This window comes from Staurois parvus, unplaced genomic scaffold (genome assembly GCF_062004578.1).
Source record: "Staurois parvus isolate SC_StPar_1 unplaced genomic scaffold, SC_StPar_1.0 ptg000709l, whole genome shotgun sequence".
In the NCBI taxonomy this organism is placed as follows: Eukaryota; Metazoa; Chordata; class Amphibia; order Anura; family Ranidae; genus Staurois; species Staurois parvus.
Window position 1 is genome coordinate 1883529 of NW_028318505.1, and position 21794 is coordinate 1905322.

Sequence of the window (21794 nt, forward strand, 5' to 3'; positions counted from 1 at the left end):
AGGAGATCATGGGGCCGCTGTGTCCTTGCCCAAACTCAAAAAAGCCTATGAAAAAGGTACCAGAGGCATCTCATGGGGCCCCCTACTGACCCCGGGCCCTCGGGCAGTGCCCGAGTTTCCAAATGGTCAGTCCGCCCCTGGGCTGGACTCGTTCACGCTAGCTTTGGTCTCTGTAGAGCGATCCGCGTTTGGTTCGTTCTTTAGATAGCATTTGACAGGCAGTGAGGAGGCATTGTGATGGCTCCTTAGGACCTCCTTTAACTCCTTAAACTCGTACTCAGGGCCATGGATAAGGGGGTACCACCAGTCCTCGTGTACGGGGCCCATGGCAGTCAGGGGCCCAGGCAGCTGGGTGAATTTGATGTGGGCAGGGAGGGTGATTGGTATGGTGAGAGGAGGTATTTACTGGAACCGATCCCCCGTATGAGCTGAAAGTTGGCTTCTTCTCCCCTCCCTCCCGCTGGCTTTCAGCTGCTTTAGAGAGCCATACAGGGGATCGGTTCCAGTAATTGCCCCCCAACACACCCATCACCCTCCCTTTGCACCCTACGTTTCTCCCTGCTGCCCAGGCCCCCCCGAATGCCCTCACCCCCACAGTGCTGTCGGCTTCCCTCCTCTCCTTTCAGCAGCTGCAAGCACACAAGATCTTTCAGGATGGAGAGTGGGGGAAGGGTTCAGTAAATACTGCACATTTACCAGCCCTTTCTTTCCTGAATGAACACAATGAGTGATCAGTACCAATCACTCACTGTGTACATTCATAACTGAAGCATAATATGCTATGTTTTTTTTTTTTTAGAAGGGGGGGCCCCTGTCAGGTTGGCTGTATGGGGCCCCGTGGTTTCTAACAGCAGCCCTGCCCACACTAGCGTGCCGAAACCACTTGATTTGCACGCGGTTGTGGGGCGCTTGCAGAGCAGCCCCATTCACATGAATGGGTCGCTTTCAGAGGGCTCTATGCCCACCGAAAGCAACAGGGAGGTATGATTAAGTCCGCAACCAATGCTTCCTTAGTGGACTCTCAGAATAGATCCCAGGTGAAATCTCCTTTCTTTAGCAGCCCTCCAGTAAACCAGGGCCGGACTGACCATTTGGAAACTTGGGCACTGCCCGAGGGCCCGGGGTCAGTAGGGGGCCCCATGAGATGCCCCTGGTACCTTTTTCATAGGCTTTTTTGAGTTTGGGCAAGGAAACAGGGGCGCCATGATCCCCTATTGCCCGGGGGCCCCATGAGCTGTCAGTCCGCCCCTGCAGTAAACTCTTGTAAAGAGTTCTAAGAAGGCATCTAAATCCCACCCTAGATACCTTTATCTTCCTGGGACCCTAAGCCACTAAATATGCAATAATCAACTTTCAGTTTTAAAGTTGCAGCATTGGTCCCCCCTGTACCCCCACAATGTGCTCCTCTTTATTGGCCATAGTGGTGTAGCACTTCACATGGGACCATTTGGGAACTCGGGCACTGCCCGAGGGCCTGGGGTCAGTAGGGGGCCCCATGATATGCCCCTGGTACCTTTCATAGGCTTTTTTGGGTGTGGTTTAAGTGTGGGCGAGGACACAGGGCCCCATGATCCCCTATTGCCCGGGGGGCCCCCATGAGTTTTCAGTCCGCCCCTGCATGGGAGGGATACACTGGGGGATGCCAAAGCTCTATCTATGAATTATGCAGATGATTCACCATATGCATGAGCGTTTCCCGTTGATGGGGGGCCTCCTGGGACCCTCTTTATAAGATAACGTCAGGCAACTACCAGCAGCTGGGTTCCCGTTTTTTGCTCCTTCAGCCAGAACATTAAACACGTAACATGTTTTTTTTTAAGCCAATCAGAGGACATAAAGTGCCCGTCCACCAGACAGAACATGGAATAGGAAGGAGGACGCGGCCATGTATTTCGATCGTTATTGCAGGCTGGAGAGGAATTCGGTTTATTTTCTTGTCTCTGGGCGATTATAAAGATGCAGCCGCACTAATTTGTTGTATGAAATCGGTTCTTTATTTCCTCCTGATTGTTCCGGGCTGTGCAGAGGAGTAAATCTGCCTCTCGTTTAGGACTTGTAATCCAGAACGTTCCCATATGTGAGGGGCAGCCGGGCATGATAAGCGACTGAACCAATTTACAAAACAAGCTTCAATGCGTCTGACGTCCCATGCTCACACAGAAGGACGCCCCCCCACCTGGTACTGGAACAGACAGCCCCGCGCTCCCATTGGGCCCCTGAGCAGAATTAACTCTGTAGGGCCACACTGACATCAACAAATTACTCCAAAAAAATAGCTCAACCCCCTCATTTCTTAGTAATTATACCGCTGGTAGGCAAGGCCGGTGCTAGACTATTTTGAGCCCTAGGCAAGTCCAGCTACTTGCAACCACCCCCTCCCCCCCCACAAAAAAAAAGAAAATTCACCTGTAGTTCTACTTCACCTCTCCTAGCACAAATCCTCTTTCCCCTCAAATTGTTACTCCCTAGCACAGATCATCTCCCCCTAAATCCCCCTTCCTAGCACAACCCCCTCCAAATTACCCTTCCCAGCAAAAATCCTTCATCTTCACCCAAATCCCCCCTCCTAGCACAATGCCCCCCCCCCCCCCCCCTCAATCCCCTCTCCTAGCACAAATTCCCTCCAATCCACCCCTCTAGCATAAATCCCCCCCAATCCCTCCATCCCAGCACCAATCCTCTTCCTTCAATCCCCCCTCCTAGCACAATCCCTCCCAATTCCCCCTCTTAGCACAATGCCCCCCCCCCCCAATCTCCCCTCCTACCACAAATCCCCCCTCCTAGCACAATGCCCCCTCCCCAATCCCCTATTCTAGCACAAATCCCCTCCAATCCGCACCTCTAGCACAAATCCCCCCTATCCCTCCTCCCAGCACCAATCATTTCCCTTCAATCCTCCCCTCCTAGCACAAATCCCCTTAAATCCCTCTTCCTGGCACAACCCCCTACAAATTACCCTACCCAGCAGAAATACCTCATCCCCACCCAAATCCCCCCTCCTAGCACAAGCCCTCCCAGTCCCACCTCCTAGAACAACCCCCCCCCCCCGCAATCCCCTCTCCTAGCACCAATGCCCTCCAGTCCACTATTCTAGTGCAAATCCCTCCCAATCTCTCATCCCAGCACCAATCCTCTTCCTTCAATCCCTCCTCCTAGCACAACCCTGTCCAAATTACCCTTCCCAGCAAAAATCCTTCTTCCTCCTAGCACAACCCCTCCTAGTCCCCCCTGCTAGCATAATCCCCCCCCCCAATCCCTCCTCCCAGCACCAATCCTCTTCCTTCAATCCCCCCTTCTAGCACAAATCCCCCTAAATCCTCTTCCTAGGACAACCCCCTCCAAATTACCCTTCTCTGCAAAAAACCTTCATCTTCACCCAAATCCACCCTCTTAGCACAAATCCCCCCTCCTAGCAAAACCCCTCCCAATCCCCTCTCCTAGCACAAATGCCCACCAATCCACCCTTCTAGCACAACCCCCCCCCCCCAGTCCCTCCTCCCAGCCCCAATCCTCTTCCTTCAATCCCCCTCCTAGCACAAATCCCCCTAAATCCTCTTCCTAGGACAACCCCCTCCAAATTACCCTTCCCTGCAAAAATCCTTCATCTTCACCCAAATCCACCCTCTTAGCACAAATCCCCCCTCCTAGCAAAACACCAGTGCACAAAGCAAGGTCCATAAAGACATGGAGGAGCCAGTTTGGGGTGGAGGAACTTGACTGTCCTGCACAGAGTCCTGACCTCAACCCCATAGAACACCTTTGGGATGAATTAGAGCGCAGACTGTGAGCCAGGCCTCCTCCCCCGACATCAGTGCCTGACCTCACAAATGTGCTTCTGGAAGAATGGTCCAACCTTCCCATAGACACCCTCCTAAACCTTGTGGACGGCCTTCCCAGAAGAGTTGAAGCTGTTATAGCTGCAAAGGGCGGGGCCAACTCAATATTGAACCCTACGGACTAAGACTGGGGGGCCATTAAAGGTCATGTGTGTGGAAAGGCCGGCCGACCAATACTTTTGGCAATATAGTGTATATGTCTTAGGCAGCCCATAAATGAGTCAGGTTTTTTTCATTCAACCAGTGGGTTGAACAAAAATAAAAAAAAAGATTTGAACTTCCCCATCTGCACACTTAAAGCGATAATAAAGGTATAAATAAAAAAAAACAAACAAAACAAAAAAACCCTGCAAGGTAAAGGCATAATGTGCTAGTATATATCACATACTAGCACATTATCAAACACAAACATGTCACCACTGCGAAGGCTTCCATCTTCACCTGGTCCTCTTTCCAAGTTCGCGGGCTGTGCAGGGGCGAATTTGCTGCGAGGCAAACAAGCTGTTTGCGTAGGGCGGCACTTTTTAGGGAGCCGCCGCCCCCCCTTCCAACAGAAGGGACATTTAGTACAGGGGTGGCAGGGGGCTGCTGTGTCTTACCTGGCTCCGGTCCCAGTCCCACAACGATCCAGTCCAGGAAGCGCTGCTGGAGGAGGGGTAGAGAGGTCCACAGGTCTGGTGCATGGGCGCGATGTGTGGGCGGGATGACACCCTCTGCAAGCTTGGTTTCACTGATACTAATGATGGGGCATTATTCCTCCCACTGACACCAATGATGGGGCACTATTCCTCCCCCCACTGACACCAATGATGAGGCACTATTCCACCCCCCACTGACACCAACGATGGGGCACTATTCCTCCCCCCACTGACACCAACGATAGGACCCTATTCCACCCCCCACTGACACCAATGATTGGGCACTATTTCTCCCCCCACTGACACCAACAATAGGACCCTATTCCACCCCCCACTGACACCAACGATGGGGCACTATTCCTCCCCCCACTGACACCAACGATGGGGCACTATTCCTCCCCCCACTGACACCAACGATGGGGCACTATTCCTCCCCCCATTGACACCAACGATGGGGCACTATTCCTCCCCCCACTGACACCAACAATGGGGCACTATTCCTTCCCCCACTGACACCAACGATGGGGTACTATTCCTCCCACTGACACCAATGTTGGGACACTATCCCCCCCCCACTGACACCAATGATGGGGCACTATTCCCCCCACTGACACCAATGATGGGGCACTATTCCTCCCACTGACACCAATGATGGGGCACTATTCCTCCCACTGATACCAATGATGGGGCACTATTCCTCCCCCTGACACCAATGATGGGGCACTATTCCTCCCACTGATACCAATGATGGGGCACTATTCCTCCCACTGACACCAATGACGGGGCACTATTCCTCCCACTGACACTAATGACGGGGCACTATTCCTCCCACTGACACCAATGACGGGGCACTATTCCTCCCACTGACACCAATGTTGGGACACTATCCCCCCCCACTAACACCAATGACGGGGCACTATTCCTCCCACTGACACCAATGACGGCGCACTATTCCTCCCACTGACACCAATGATGGGGCACTATTCCTCCCACTGACACCAATGATGGGGCACTATTCCTCCCACTGACACCAATGATGGGGCACTATTCCTCCCCCTGACACCAATGATGGGGCACTATTCCTCCCACTGACACCAATGATGGGGCACTATTCCTCCCACTGACACCAATGACGGGGCACTATTCCTCCCACTGACACCAATGACGGGGCACTATTCCTCCCCCTGACACCAATGATGGGGCACGATTCCTCCCATTGACACCAATGACGGGGCACGATTCCTCCCCCTGACACCAATGATGGGGTACGATTCCTCCCACTGACACCAATGATGGGGCACTATTCCTCCCACTGACACCAATGACGGGGCACGATTCCTCCCCCTGACACCAATGATGGGGCACTATTCCTCCCACTGACACCAATGATGGGGCACTATTCCTCCCACTGATACCAATGATGGGGCAATATTCCTCCCACTGACGCCAATGATGGAGCACTATTCCTCCCACTGATACCAACGATGGGGCACTATTCCTCCCACTGATGCCAATGATGGGGCACTATTCCTTCCACTGACACCAATGATGGGGCACTATGTGGGAGGAATAGTGCCCCATCATTGGTGTCAGTGGGATGAATAGTGCCCCATCATTGGTATTAGTGGGAGGAATAGTGCCCCATCATTGGTGTCAGTGGGAGGAATAGTGCCCCATCATTGGTATTAGTGGGAGGAATAGTGCCCCATCATTGGTGTCAGTGGGAGGAATAGTGCCCCATCATTGGTGTCAGTGGGAGGAATAGTGCCCCATCATTGGTGTCAGTGGGAGGAATAGTGCCCCATCATTGGTGTCAGTAGGAGGAATAGTGCCCCATCATTGGTATTAGTGGGAGGAATAGTGCCCCATCATTAGTGTCAGTGGGAGGAATAGCGCCCCATCGTTGTCAGTGGGCGGAACTCTAATAGGAAGTGGTGGGGCCTAAAGAGGAAGGGGTGGAGTTTGCAGATAAAAGGGTGGGGCAAATTTAGATGCGGGGGGCTGCCCAATTTTAGTCTTGCCTAGGGCAGCACAAAAACAAAATACACCACTGGGGCTGTGGCCGCTTGAATGGCTGAGCTGTGATTACATCACTCCTGTGCATGCGCACGGCACACCGCTCTGAAGGAACGGTAGAGCACATGCGCTTGTGATGCCACCGGGTGCTGCTCCATAGAGTATCTCCAACGGTGCACATTTAGGAGATATTCGTTGAACCTTCAGGGAAGCTTTATTCTAAGGTTAGATTAAAATAACAATACACTTTAATGTAGATGGGGGAATCTTCCTGCTGAACTTCTAAATTCTGAAATCAGAGAGACTTCCATGCCGTAAGAATACACAGATCAGCACTCCTATAGCTAATGACGCTGCTTGATTGGAGGAAATCTGACAGAGTGGTTGTCTACAGAAGTTGATCTGTTAGACTGACTTCTGTAGGACCTCCCTGCCCATACATGGATTGAAATTCGGCCAGTCTGTGCTGAAGCGATCCATGTATGGCTGGCTTAAGCCCGGTAAAAGGGTCACAGATGCATCATGGGAAATAAGACAGCATGAATCCTTTTGCATTGAAAAATTGCTGAACTACATAAACAAGTGTGAGATATTCTCCAGTTACGGAACTTTTTAGTACAAGGTCTCCAAACATAATATTGTATGCTATTTCTAGAAGGGACACTGAATCGTCGTACTATTCCTCCTCATTTTACAGTGAAGGAAATGCGTATTTGCTCCCCGGCTGATTTTGAATGTTTGCCCACTCACAAAGAAACGATCGGTCTAAAAATCGAATGGTAAGTGAATTGTAACACTGAGAGACAGAATAGCAACAAAAAATTCAAAAGAAATGCATGTCTAACAAATGATGACTGATCTGCATGTTCATGAGGGAAATAAGTATTTGATCCCCTACCATTCAGCAGGATTTCTGGCTACCAGGTGTCTTTCATACAGGTAACAAGCTCAGATTAGAAGCAGTCTCTTAAAGGGAGTACTGCTAATCTCATTTTGTTACCTGTATAAAAGACTTGGCAAAAACACAGAAAAACGCAATACCTTTCCCATTGAAGTCTATAGAAACAAAAACGCAACATTTTGTATTGAAAAAAGTCCCTGACCCTTTCCAAAAAACGCACTGGGTGAAAACATTTTGCATTTTAAATCTGCCTAGCAAGAAGAAAAAAAAACAAAAATGCAAAACGCAATGCAGAAATGCCACAAACACAACCTGCATAGGTGTGAACCTAGACTTAACGTCTGTTTCTGTTTTCTGGAGATTTTTCCTCACTTCCTGTTAGGACATGAAATTTGTAAACGAGGACACATTTTCAGTAGAGGGGTTAAAACATCACAGCATGTTGTGTAACGCCCTCTAGTGTGCTACTAGAATAGTGTAGTGTATTGCAGGTAAAATCATTGTGTATGGCTCGTGGTAGCTGTGTGAGTCTGTGATTGAGGTTGGGTTACTGCAGGTCAGCTGAATGACTTAAGAGGTTGTGGCTCTATTGCCTCCTCCTGACTCTGGAGGACCATGGAACCTTTCAGAAGTCGGTAAGCAAGAAGGGGTGGAGACCTAATCTGCATGTTTATGGAAGTCTGGCCAATCCCAGGTTTGGAGGCCCTGGTAGAGTGGTGGACTGGCCCATAAATATGGGAGAGTCAGGCTGACAGAGGAGTCTGGTGGAAGATGGAGTGCTGAGGAGATGGTTGGAGCCTGGGAGGGGTCCACTAGGTCTTGGGGAGGGGCGGACTCCAGGCTGGGCTCAGGTGGATACATTCAGCAGTGCAGTGTGAATGGGTTTGAGATCTGGAACAGCAGGGAGCAAAGAGGACAGAGTGAGTACAGCAGCACTCTCTGGGATCTACAAGAGGAAAGACTGCCAAGCTTTGTAAGGACAGCACTGGGCTCAGTCCTTTATCCTTGTCCCGGGAGATCTTCCGAGCAGCCAGGAGGACTGGCAGTGTCTGCAGGCTGTGGAGCTGGGAGCAGTTCTACAGGGGAGAGAGAGAAGAAGCCTCAGTTACAAGAAGCTAAGCTGATTTTTAAAGGGTGCTAGCTCCTCACCCATAAAGGGCTGTTGCTACTGGTCCGCAAAGAGGGGCTTCGATGTGATGGTGGACCTCTGATGTGATGGGGGGGGTCTCTGATGTGATGTTGGGTCTCTGATGTTAAAGTCTGATGTGAAGCGTAGATCTTGATGTAAAAAGGTGGGCCCTGATGTGATAGAGGGTTCTGATGTGATGGGTGACCTCTGCTGACACGATAGTGGCGCTTTGATAAAATGGTGGGCCTCTGATGCGAAGATGGGGAGTCTGATGTGATGGAGTGTTTCTGATCTGATGTGATAGGGGACCTCTACTGACATGATGAAGGGGTCTCTGATGTATTGGAGAACCGCTGTTGACACAATGAGGGGTCTCCGATGTGATAGGTGACCTCTACTGACATGATGATGGGTCTCTGATGTGATGGGGGACCTCTGCTGAAATGATGAGGGGCCTCTGATGTGATGGGGGACCTCTACTGACACTATGAGGTGTTCTCTAATGTGATAGGAGACCTCTACTGACATGATGAGGAGCCTCTGATGTAATAGGGGACCTCTACTGACATGATGAGGAGCCTCTGATGTAATCAGGGGCCTCTACTGATACAATGATGGGTCTCCAGTGAGATAGGTGACCTCTACTGACATGATGAGGGGTCTCTGATGTGATAGGTGACCTCTACTGACATGATGAGGGGTCTCTGATGTGATAGGTGACCTCTACTGACATGATGAGGGGTCTCTGATGTGATAGGTGACCTCTACTGACATGATGAGGGGCCTCTGATGTGATAGGTGACCTCTATTGACATGATGAGGGGCCTCTGATGTGATAGGTGACCTCTACTGACATGATGAGGGGCCTCTGATGTGATAGGTGACCTCTACTGACATGATGAGGGGCCTCTGATGTGATAGGTGACCTCTACTGACATGATGAGGGGCCTCTGATGTGATAGGAGACCTCTACTGACATGATGAGGGGCCTCTGATGCGATAGGTGACCTCTACTGACATGATGAGGGGTCTATGATGCGATAGGTGACCTCTACTGACATGATGAGGGGCCTCTGATGCGATAGGTGACCTCTACTGACATGATGAGGGGCCTCTGATGCGATAGGTGACCTCTACTGACATGATGAGGGGCCTCTGATGCGATAGGTGACCTCTACTGACATGATGAGGGGTCTCTGATGCGATAGGAGACCTCTACTGACATGATGAGGGGTCTCTGATGCGATAAGAGGCATCTACTGACATGATGAGGGGTCTCTGATGTAATGGGGGACCTCTGTTGACATGATGAGGGGACTGTGAAGTTATGGGGACCTGTGATGTAATAGTGGGCTTCTGATGTGATGGAGGACCTCTGATGTGAAGGGCCAGGTGTTGATGTGATGGGGGACCTCTGATGTGAAGTTGTGTCGGTTGTGTCGTCCTCCCAGGTTGAGGTTTCTCATTGTTGCATAAAATGTATGTTTTGATATTATAGACTGGGGTGCCTTGAGATTTTGCATATAGGAAGACATGACTGACCCAGGGGCGGACTGACAACTCATGGGGCCCCCGGGCAATAGGGGATCATGGGGCCCCTGTGTTCTTGCCCAAACTCAAAAAAGCCTATGAAAAAGGTACCAGGGGCATCTCATGGGGCCCCCTACTGACCCCGGGCCCTCGGGCAGTGCCCAAGTTTCCAAATGGTCAGTCCGCCCCTGGTCACTGATCAAAGGTTGAGAGATGCTGGTCTAACTATTCTCTTCTCCTCTATCCTAAACTAAAAAGAAGAACTCATTCTTGTTCATATTCTGCTTTTTTCTTTCTGAATAAAAGCCAATTGTTAAAAAAAAGAAGAGTCTGGGCTTTAAATATACTTCCATTGAATATTATTATTTTGAAGCGTGTGGTAACATTTTTATCCCATATTTTGTGTAGTCACAACTATCAGGCGTGATGAGGTTAAACCGTAATATTCCACCCTCTGCACCATGCGACTCTTGTTGCCATAGCAACACAAACAATGGAGACTAACAGCAGGCCCGGCCATTCTTTTGTAGGGAATTCTTCAGCAAGTTCCACGTCAAACAACTTCGTTATCCTTTTACTGCAAAAAAAAAAACAAAACATTTCCCGTCAGCCCTAAATACCAGATTTTGAAATATTTTTAAAAAAAGCAACAAGACTTTTTTCCTTACAATTGTGACTGTTCACTGTGGGAAGTGCGCAGGAAATCGGCGACATTCTAGAACCTGAGACACGACGCGAGCCATCGGAAGAGGATTAGAACAGATCGCCGTTCAGGTAAGTAGTAGAAATGAGGATTACTGCGGGAATTCTTGGATGCAATAATATGCAGCAGAAGGACTGGAAGGGCTGGACCCAGGGGCGGACTGACAACTCATGGGGCCCCCACGTAATAGGGGATCATGGGGCCCCTGTGTCCTTGCCCGATTACCAGGGGCATCTCATGCTACTGACCCCGGGCCCTCGGGCGGTGCCCGAGTTTCCAAATGGTCAGTCCGCCCCTGCGCTGGACTAGAAATATGTAGTTTGGTTGTTTTGCTAAGGAAAGGCGCAGATGATTTGATTTTTATTTCCATAGGTCGCAGGTAAGAAAATTACTTGATTCCCCCATCAGCACATTAATATTGATGGCAGAATCCCTCCCTAAATCTAGGTTCACAGCAGGGGTGGACTAACAACTCATGGGGCCCCCGGGCAATAGGGGATCATGGGGCCCCCGTGTCCTTGCCCAAACTCAAAAAAGCCTATGAAAAAGATACCAGGGGCATCTCATGGGGCCCCCTACTGACCCCGGGCCCTCGGGCAGTGCCCGAGTTTCCAAATGGTCAGTCCGCCCCTGGTCACACCTATGCAGTTTGCGTTTGATCCATTTCTGCAGTGCGTTTTTGCACATGCCTTTTTGACGCCTTTTGCCTTTTTGTTTTATGTTTTTTCTTGTTGCTAGGCAGATTTAAAATGCAAAATGCGGCAAAAACACACAACATGCTTTTCTGCAGCGTTTCCATTGAAGTCTATAGAACCAAAAACGCTTTTTGCATTGAAAAAAGCCTCAAAATGCAAAACGCTGCAGAAAACGCTTAAGTGTGAAATTAGGGTAAGGCTAGGTTCACACCTATGCAGATTGCGTTTGATCCGTTTCTGCAGTGCGTTTCACGTTTTTGCACATGTGTTTGTGACGCCTTTTGCCCTTTTTTTTTTTTGTAATGTTTTTTTTCTTGTTGCTAGGCAGATTTAAAACACAAAATGCATAAAAAAACGCAACAAAAAACGCACGAAATGCTTTTCTGCATCATATCCATTGAAGTCTATAGAACCAAAAACTTAACTTTTTGCATTGAAAAAAGTCCCAAAATGCAAAACCCTGCAGAAAATGGTTAGGTGTGAACTAGAGTAAGGCAAGGTTCACACCTATGCAGGTTGCTTTTGAGGCGTTTCTGCATTGCATTTTTGCATTTGCGTTTTTGATGCGTTTTGCATTTTTTTTTCCATTGTTCTTCTTGCTAGACAGATTTTAAATGCAAAAACGCATAAAAACCACTGCGAAAAAACGCATCAAAAATGCAATACATGCTTTTCTGCAGAGTTCCCATTGAAGTCTATTGAACCAAAAATGCAACTTTTTGCGTTTAAAAAAAGTTCCTGACCTTTCCATAAGGGCTAGGTGCACACCTATGCAGATTGCATTAGATCTGTTTCTGCAGTGCGTTTTGCGCTTTTGCACATGCATTTTTGACGCCTTTTGCCTTTTTTTTTTTATTTTAAGTTTTTTTTCTTGTTGCTAGGCAGATTTAAAATGCAGCAAAAACGCACAACATGCTTTTCTGCAGCATTTAACTTGAAGTCTATAGAACCCAAAACGCAACTTTTTGCGTTGAAAAAAGTCCCAGAATGCAAAACGCTGCAGAAAACGCTTAGGTGTGAAGCTAGGGTAAGGCTAGGTTCACACCTATGCAGATTGCGTTTGATCCATTTCTGCAGTGCGTTTCGTGTTTTTGCACATGTGTTTGTGACGCCTTTTGCCTTTTTTGTGGTTTTTTTTTTCATTTTATGTTTTTTTCTTGTTGCTAGGCAGATTTAAAACGCAAAATGCACGACATGCTTTTCTGCAGCATTTCCATGGATGTTTGAGCGGTTTCTGCATTGCGTTTTTGATGCACTTTAGCCATGTTTTTGATGCGTTTTGTGTGGGTTTTTCCAACATGCCCGATCACCAAAAAGGGGAGGAACCACGAAAATTGGTTGGAGCCATTGACCTACTAACAGAGCAAAAATCGGCCGATTATTGGCCAATCGGCCAAATTTACCGATCTTTTTCCGATACTTAAAAATGCACATGAGCAGTGACATGAAGAAAAGGAAAAAAATAGAATATGAAGAAGAAGAAAAAAAAGAATTTCAGTCCGATATTATATTTGACATTTAAAAGTATAGCAACATTGTATCTATTTGTATCCGAATAGAAACATCTGTATCTGAAATGGATACAAATAGATACATTGTTGCAACTTCTTCATCTTCAGCATATTTTATTTCTTTTTATTCGTGTTCTATTTCTTCAAATCTTCATGAACGTTATGATTTCTGCAGACCATAGACGGTTTGTTTATCGGCCAAATTTTCATCCAAAAGAATAATCAGCCAATATTCGCACCGTTAGTGGGGCAATGTCATCGGACAATTTTCGCGGTTCCTCCTCGTTTCATACTGGAAAATTTACGAAAAAACGGCCGATTTTCGTAAGCATTGGTGGCAACAGAACGACCGATTTTTTTTTTGTTTTGTTTTTAGGCCGAAAATTCGGACGATAAATGAACCGCCTATGGCCTGCATAAGTAGGCTGATTTTTTAATCGTTGGTGGTAATGTCGGCCGAACGAACGACCGATTTTCATTTATCGTTCCAAAAATCGCTGATGTTCGACCCGTCTATGGCCTGCATAACAGAGCGAAAATCATCCGATTATTCTTAGGTCCGACTTTCGGATGAAAAATTTGTCGAATTTCGACCCATGTATGGATGGCTTTAATACCGCATAATCGTTTTTTCTTTTCTTGTGAATTGGACATTCGCAATGATTTATACAAATGAGTCACGTGACCGCGTTACCTTTAGTGAATTGACCCCCAAAGTTCCCATCAGTCGCACAGAACGTGGAATAGGAAGGAGGATGCGGACATATATTTCAATCGTTATTGCAGGCTGGAGAGGAATTCGGTTTATTTTCTTGTCTCTGGGCGATTATAAAGATGCAGCCGCACTAATTTGTTGCATGAAATCGGTTCCTGATTGTTCCGGGCTGTGCAGAGGAGGAAATCTGCCTCTCGTTTAGGACTTGTAATCCAGAACGTTCCCATCTGTGAGGGGCAGCCGGGCATGATAAGCGACTGATCCCATTTACAATGCGTCTGACGTCCCGTGTTCCCTCAGAGGGACGCCCCCCACCTGGTACTGGAACAGACAGCTCCCATTGGGCCCCTGAGCAGAATGAACTCTGTAGGGCCACACTGACACATTACTCCAAAAAAAAAGAAAGCTCGACCCCCCCCCCCCTCATTCCTCAGTAATCACACCAATTGTAGGTGCAATGGGGCAAATCCGCTACTTGAAGCTCCGTTCCCTGCCAAAAGATTTCTATTTCTGTCCATCCACTCCTACAATATAAACAGCCCTGCCACACCTTACATCCCCACCTGGCACAACCGGAAACCTTACTGTGGCAAGTAAGGGCTCTCTCACGCGGAGCCGACCCGTTCAGTGGATCCGATTGCTCTCTGCTGAGCAAGCGGATGAAGCTCTGTGTGCGTTCCACTGCTGCCGATCAGACACAGAGCCGCTCGCTCTCCTCAATGGGCGTCGGATGAGAAAGGACTGACTGTCCGTTTACATCCGATCCGACGGACGGAAGGGGAATTGGATCAGCAGCCATCCCTTTTTGGCAGATCGGATGTTGGAGGGTGTAAACCGATACATGTCCGGTCCATAGAGGAGAGTGGAGGTTCTGATCGGGTCCACCTGAAAAACGGGCCCCTTTCACACGGGTGGTCTGGTTTTTTTCATCAGTTCAGCTTTTGCCAGGAAAAAATCTGGTTTTCATCCGTTTACATTCGTTTTATTTTTCTCAGCAGTTCACATCCATTTTTTTGATCAGTTTTCATCCATTTTTCATAAGTTTAAATCCATTTTCATCAGTTAAAATTCAATTTTCAGCAGTTCACATCCATTTTTCATCAGTTTAAATCCAATTTTCATCAGTTCACATCGGTTTTTTCAGCAGTTCGCATCTATTTTTTTCATCAGTTTACATCTGTTTTTCATCAGTTCACATCAGTTTACATCCGTTTTTCATCAGTCTACATCAGTTCACATCCGTTTTTCATCAGTTCACATCCGTTTTTCATCAGTTCACATCCGTTTTTCATCAGTCTACATCAGTTTACATCCGTTTTTCATCAGTTCACATTACTTTTTTATCAGTCTACATCAGTTCACATCCGTTTTCCATCAGTTCACATCCGTTTTCCATCAGTTCACATCCGTTTTTCATCAGTTCACATCCATTTTCATACATTTTTCATCCATTTTTTATCAGTTCACATTCATCTTCATACTTTTTTTATCAGTTCACATCCATTTTTTTCATCAGTTCACATCTGTTTTCATACATTTTTTTTTCATCAGTTTAAATCCATTTTTCATCAGTTCACATCTGTTTTCATACATTTTTCATAAGTTTAAATCCGTTTTTCATCAGTACACATCCGTTTTTCATCAGTTTACATTAGTTTACATCCGTTTTTCATCAGTCTACATCCGTTTTTCATCAGTTCACATCCGTTTTTCATCAGTCTACATCAGTTTACATCCGTTTTTCATCAGTTCACATCCGTTTTCATCTTTTTTTTCATCAGTTCAGCTCTGGAGTACCCAGAGGAAACCCACGCAGGCACAAGGAGAACATGCAAACTCCAGGCAGGTGGTGCCATGTCTGGGATTTGAACCAACAACCCTAGTACTGCCAAGGGGAAGTGCTAACCATTTAGCCACTGTGCCGATGTGGACATATTTTATAGGAAACCATGTTAAATGGACTGAAGTGCATTTCTGCAAAATGCATTAAAAAACGCATTGGTGTAATACTTACAGGCCTGATCTCTCTGACACTCTACTCTGTCCTGCTATCAGCATGCTCCTTGTTAGCATTCAGAATAACTGGTTGGTTCCTTTTGCTGCATCCCCCTTACAGTTGGAGTTCTGCTTTAGGCGAGGTTCACACCTTGAAGTTTGCGTTTGATCCGTTTGTGCAGTGCTTTTTGCTGTGCGTTTTGCGTTTTTGCACATGCGTGTTTGATGCATTTTTAATGCGTTTTGTGCGGGGGTTTTGCCAACTTGTTGCTGGGCAGATTAAAACACAAAATACATCAAAAACACACCACATGCATTTCTGCAGCATCTCCATTGAAGTCTATTGAACCAAAACGCCACGTTTTGCGGTTCAGAAAGTCCCCGACCCTTTCCAAAAATCGCAGCGGGTGAAAACGCAGAGATGGGAACCTGTCCCATAGGAAATCATGTTGAATGAACTGTAGTGTGTTTCTGCAAAATGCCAAACGCACCACAAAATGCTTAGGTGTGACCCTGGACTTACAGGAGGCTGATACGGGTCAAATTGAAGAACTTCGGCATTCAAAAAAAAAAACAAACATTTGATGACTTTAGATCTGCAGTGATTTGTGTGTTTTATATCTGCCTGCAATGTATGTTCCGTGTCTCATACTCTGTACATCCTTTATCAGCAGACACCTCCATAGGTGGCAGTCATGCGTTCGCGGGCCTACCTGCTACTGGAGCGAGATTATGAGGATCTGCAGAAGGCCCGGCTCTACGTGAGTATTACTACGCATGTCTATCATCGGGGATGTATATTGCATTGCAGAACACACTTAGGGCTGGTTCCAAACGTATTTTTTCATACGTGTTCTGATGCGTTTTTGGTATGTTCCGGTGCGTTTTTGATGCATTTTTGACATGTTCTGGTGCGTTTTTTTTTTTTGCATTCCAGTTCATTTTTCCCCTCTCTCTTTCTTCAATTTAAATAGGGACATGTGCGCTTCGGTGCATTTTTGATGCGCTTTACTGCATTCCAGTTGAGTTCTGTGCAGAAAAAATGCAGCCTGTTCTACATTTTTTTTTTTCTGCAACTGGAACGCGCTGGAACTGCGAGCGCTGATGTGAATGATGTATTGACAACCAGATCACCGACTTTCTGTGCGGTTTGGATGCAGAAAAAAAGCAACTGAAACGCATGGAGTGTGAACTGGCCCTACAAGATGCGATCTGGGTGCATTTTTGCATGTTCCTTTTTTCTTATGCGTTTTGGCACGTTTTAGTGTGTTTTTGATGCATTTTGGATGTGTTCCAGTGCATTTTTCCCCTCTCTTTCTTTTTTCAATTTAAATAGGGACATGTGCGTTTTTGATGCGTTTTACTGCGTTCCAGTACAGTTCTGCGCAAGAAAAATGCAGCCTGTTCTACTTTTTTTTTTCTGCAACCGGAACGCTCTGGAACTGCAAGCGCTGATGTGAACTATGACATTGACAACTATATCACCGACTTTCTGTGCGGTTTGAATGCAGGAAAAAGAGCAACTGAAACGCATGGAGTGTGAACCGCCCCTTAACGACAATTAGGGCCAGTTCACACTATAGAAACGCAGTCCAGATGCGTTCCGGGTGCATTTTTGATGCATTTGTGACACGTTCCAGTGCGTTGTTTATGCATTCCAGTTCATTTTCTCCCCTCTCTCTCTTTCTTCAATTTAAATAGGGACATGTGTGTTTTGGTGCGTTTTTATGCGTTTTACTGCGTTCTAGTACAGCTCTGTGCAGAACAAATACATCCTGTTCTACTTTTTTTTCTGCATCCAGAACACACCTTAACTGCAAGCGCTTATGTGAACTATGACATTGATAACCAGATCATTGACTTTCTGTGCGTTTTGGATGCAAAAAAAAGCAACTGAAACGCATGGAATGTGAACTGGCCTTAATCTTTAGTGTCAATGCACACATGGGCTGTAATCAGCGTTTTTTGGCTGGAAAAGTGCTCTAGTGCGGTAAAACGTGCTAAACCAGCATTTTTTTCCTTTTTTTTTGAGGAAAATCAAGTTTCTCCCATCAGACTCTTTGTCATTTGACACTTCCAGGAGTGTCGGGTGGCTGTGATCCCCAACAAATCACTGGAAAGGATACTGGCAGCCATATAGAATCAGCTAAACTGAACAGTAATGATGAATGCCGGACTATAAATCTGACACCGAATTAAATGCCACATTTCTCGGTTTTCCTCCTGCGCACCTTTAGTAAATACAGCCAATCCCAGAGCAGCAGAGGAGTGTCTGCCATTCAGAAATACATGGCTGTACTAATGGGCGGAGTCGGGAATACACGGGGGACTCCATAGAATGGATAGAGGACACCATAGAATGCACTCGCAGTGACTGATCTGAGAGGAGGAATCCATAAATGATTTGTATTTCAGGGTATTTCTGTAAGACCAGCAAGTGACAACCTCCTGACATGGAGAGCCAACATCCGAGGACTGAAGGACTCCATCTGGGAAGGTTTGTATTTGTCTGCATCTATCTCTATCCATCCATCCATCCATCTGTCCTTCCATCCATCCATCCAAGCATCCTTCCATCCATCAGTCCATCCATCCATCCTTCCATCCATCCTTCCATCCATCTGTCTAGCAATCCATCCATCCATCTTTACATCCATCCTTCCATCCATCCATTTAATCCATCCATCCTTCCATCCATCCATCTGTCCATCCATCCATCCATCCATCCTTCCATCCACCCATTTAATCCATCCATCCATCCTTCCATCCATCCATCCATCTGTCTAGCCATCCATCCATCCGTCCATCCATCCATCTTTCCACCCATCCATCCTTCCATTCATCCATCCTTTCATCCATCCTTCCGTCCATCCATCCATCCATCCATCCTTCCATTCTTCCATCCATCCTTCGATCCATCCATCCACCTGTCTAGCCATCTATCCATCCATCTTTCTAGCCATCCATCAATCCATCCATCCACCTGTCTATCCATCAATCCATCCGTCTAGCCATCCAACCATCCTTCCATCCATCCATCCATCCATCCATCCATCCTTCCATCTATCCTTCCCTCTGTCCTTCCGTCCGTCCGTCCATCCATCCATCCTTCCATCCTTCCATCCATCTGTCTAGCCATCCATCCATCCATCTTTACATCCATCCTTCCATCCATCCATATTATCCATCCATCCTTCCATCCATCCATCTGTCCATCCATCCATCCATCCATCCATCCATCCATCCTTCCATCCACCCATTTAATCCATCCATCCATCAATCCATCCTTCCATCCATCCATCTGTCTAGCCATCCATCCATCCGTCCATCCATCCATCCGTCCATCCATCCATCTTTCCACCCATCCATCCTTCCATTCATCCATCCTTTCATCCATCCTTCCGTCCATCCATCCATCCATCCTTCCATTCTTCCATCCATCCTTCGATCCATTCATCCACCTGTCTAGCCATCCATCCATCCATCTTTCTAGCCATCCATCAATCCATCCATCCACCTGTCTATCCATCAATCCATCCGTCTAGCCATCCAACCATCCTTCCATCCATCCATCTTTCCATCCATCCGTCCATCCTTCCATCCATCCTTCCATCCATCCTTCCATCCACCCTTCCATCCATCTTTCCATCCATCCATCCTTTCATCCATCCATCTTTCCATCCATCTGTCTAGTCATTCATCCATCCATCTATCTGTCTAGCCATCCATCCATCCATCTATCCATCCATCTATCTGTCTAGCCATCCATCCATCCTTTCATCCATCGATCAATCCATCCATCCATCCTATCAATCCATCCATCCATCCACCTGTCTATCCATCAATCCATCCATCCGTCTAGCCATCCAACCATCCTTCCATCCATCCATCCATCCATCCATCCATCCATTCATCCATCCATCCTTCCATCCACCCTTCCTTCCATCCATCCACCCTTCCATCCATCCATCCTTTCATCCATCCATCTTTCCATCCATCCATCAATCCATTCATCCATTTTTCCATCCATCCATCTGTCTAGTCATTCATCCATCCATCTATCTGTCTAGCCATCCATCCATTCATCTATCCATCCATCTATCTGTCTAGCCATCCATCCATCCATCCTTTCATCCATCCATCAGTCCATCCATCCATCCACCTGTCTATCCATCAATCCATCCATCCGTCTAGACATCCAACCATCCTTCCATCCATCCATCCATCTTTCCATCCATCCATTCATCCATCCATCCTTCCATCCAACCTTCCATCCATCCATCCATCCATCCATCCATCCATCCTTCCATCCATCCTTCCATTCATCCATCCATCCATCCATCCATCTTTCCATCCATCCATCTTTCCATCCATCCATCCATTTTTCCATCCATCTATCTGTCTAGCCATCAATCCATCCTTTCATCCATCCATCCATCCATCTATCCATCCATCCATCCATCCATCTTTCCATCAATCCATCCGTCTATCCATCCATCCATCCGTCTAGCCATCCATCCGTCTAGCCATCCATCCGTCTAGCCATCCATCCGTCTAGCCATCCATCCATCCTTTCATCCATCCATCTATCCATCCATCCTTTCATCCATCCATCCATACATCTATCCATCCATCTTTCTAGCCATCCATCAATCCATCAATCCATCCGTCTAGCCATCCAACCATCCTTCCATCCATCCATCCATCCATCCTTCCATCTATCCTTCCCTCTGTCCTTCCATCCGTCCGTCCATCCATCCATCCTTCCATCCATCCTTCCATCCATCTGTCTAGCCATCCATCCATCCATCTTTACATCCATCCTTCCATCCATCCATATTATCCATCCATCCTTCCATCCATCCATCTGTCCATCCATCCATCCATCCATCCATCCTTCCATCCACCCATTTAATCCATCCATCCATCAATCCATCCTTCCATCCATCCATCTGTCTAGCCATCCATCCATCCGTCCATCCATCCATCTTTCCACCCATCCATCCTTCCATTCATCCATCCTTTCATCCATCCTTCCGTCCATCCATCCATCCATCCTTCCATTCTTCCATCCATCCTTCGATCCATTCATCCACCTGTCTAGCCATCCATCCATCCATCTTTCTAGCCATCCATCAATCCATCCATCCACCTGTCTATCCATCAATCCATCCGTCTAGTCATCCAACCATCCTTCCATCCATCCATCTTTCCATCCATCCGTCCATCCTTCCATCCATCCATCCATCCTTCCATCCATCCTTCCATCCATCCATCCTTCCATCCATCCATCCATCCATCCATCCTTCCATCCATCCTTCCATCCATCCTTCCATCCACCCTTCCATCCATCTTTCCATCCATCCATCTTTCCATCCATCTGTCTAGTCATTCATCCATCCATCTATCTGTCTAGCCATCCATCCATCCATCTATCCATCCATCTATCTGTCTAGCCATCCATCCATCCTTTCATCCATCGATCAATCCATCCATCCTATCAATCCATCCATCCATCCACCTGTCTATCCATCAATCCATCCATCCGTCTAGCCATCCAACCATCCTTCCATCCATTCATCCATCCATCCATCCTTCCATCCATTCATCCATCTATCCATCCTTCCATCCACCCTTCCTTCCATCCATCCACCCTTCCATCCATCCATCCTTTCATCCATCCATCTTTCCATCCATCCATCAATCCATTCATCCATTTTTCCATCCATCCATCTGTCTAGTCATTCATCCATCCATCTATCTGTCTAGCCATCCATCCATTCATCTATCCATCCATCTATCTGTCTAGCCATCCATCCATCCATCCTTTCATCCATCCATCAGTCCATCCATCCATCCACCTGTCTATCCATCAATCCATCCATCCGTCTAGCCATCCAACCATCCTTCCATCCATCCATCCATCTTTCCATCCATCCATTCATCCATCCATCCTTCCATCCAACCTTCCATCCATCCATCCATCCTTCCATCCATCCATCCATCCATCCATCCTTCCATCCATCCTTCCATTCATCCATCCATCCATCCATCCATCTTTCCATCCATCCATCCTTTCATCCATCCATCTTTCCATCCATCCATCCATTTTTCCATCCATCTAT

At 47.1% G+C, this 21794-nt stretch overlaps 1 protein-coding gene and 1 long non-coding RNA gene across 3 annotated transcripts in view; one reads left to right on the forward strand and one right to left on the reverse strand.

Annotated features, from left to right (window-relative positions):
* Positions 1-10386: 10386 nt before the first annotated feature.
* Positions 10387-13934, reverse strand: LOC149445796 (uncharacterized). Its single transcript, XR_016306321.1, has 2 exons — positions 13654-13934; positions 10387-10627 (listed from the first exon to the last, which is right to left on the reverse strand). It is a non-coding gene; the product is annotated as an uncharacterized LOC149445796 (long non-coding RNA).
* The window catches only part of UBE2U (ubiquitin conjugating enzyme E2 U), a 76410-nt gene continuing 65151 nt past the window's right edge, over positions 10536-21794 (forward strand). The window contains exons 1-3 of one of the 2 annotated variants that reach the window (XM_089653391.1): positions 10536-10824; positions 16341-16430; positions 18085-18166. In XM_089653391.1, coding sequence (XP_089509517.1) covers positions 16365-16430; positions 18085-18166 — 148 coding nt within the window. In that variant the 5' untranslated portion in view covers positions 10536-10824; positions 16341-16364. The remainder of the gene's footprint in view (positions 10825-16340; positions 16431-18084; positions 18167-21794) is intronic. The other variant, XM_089653392.1, reaches the window with a different exon arrangement.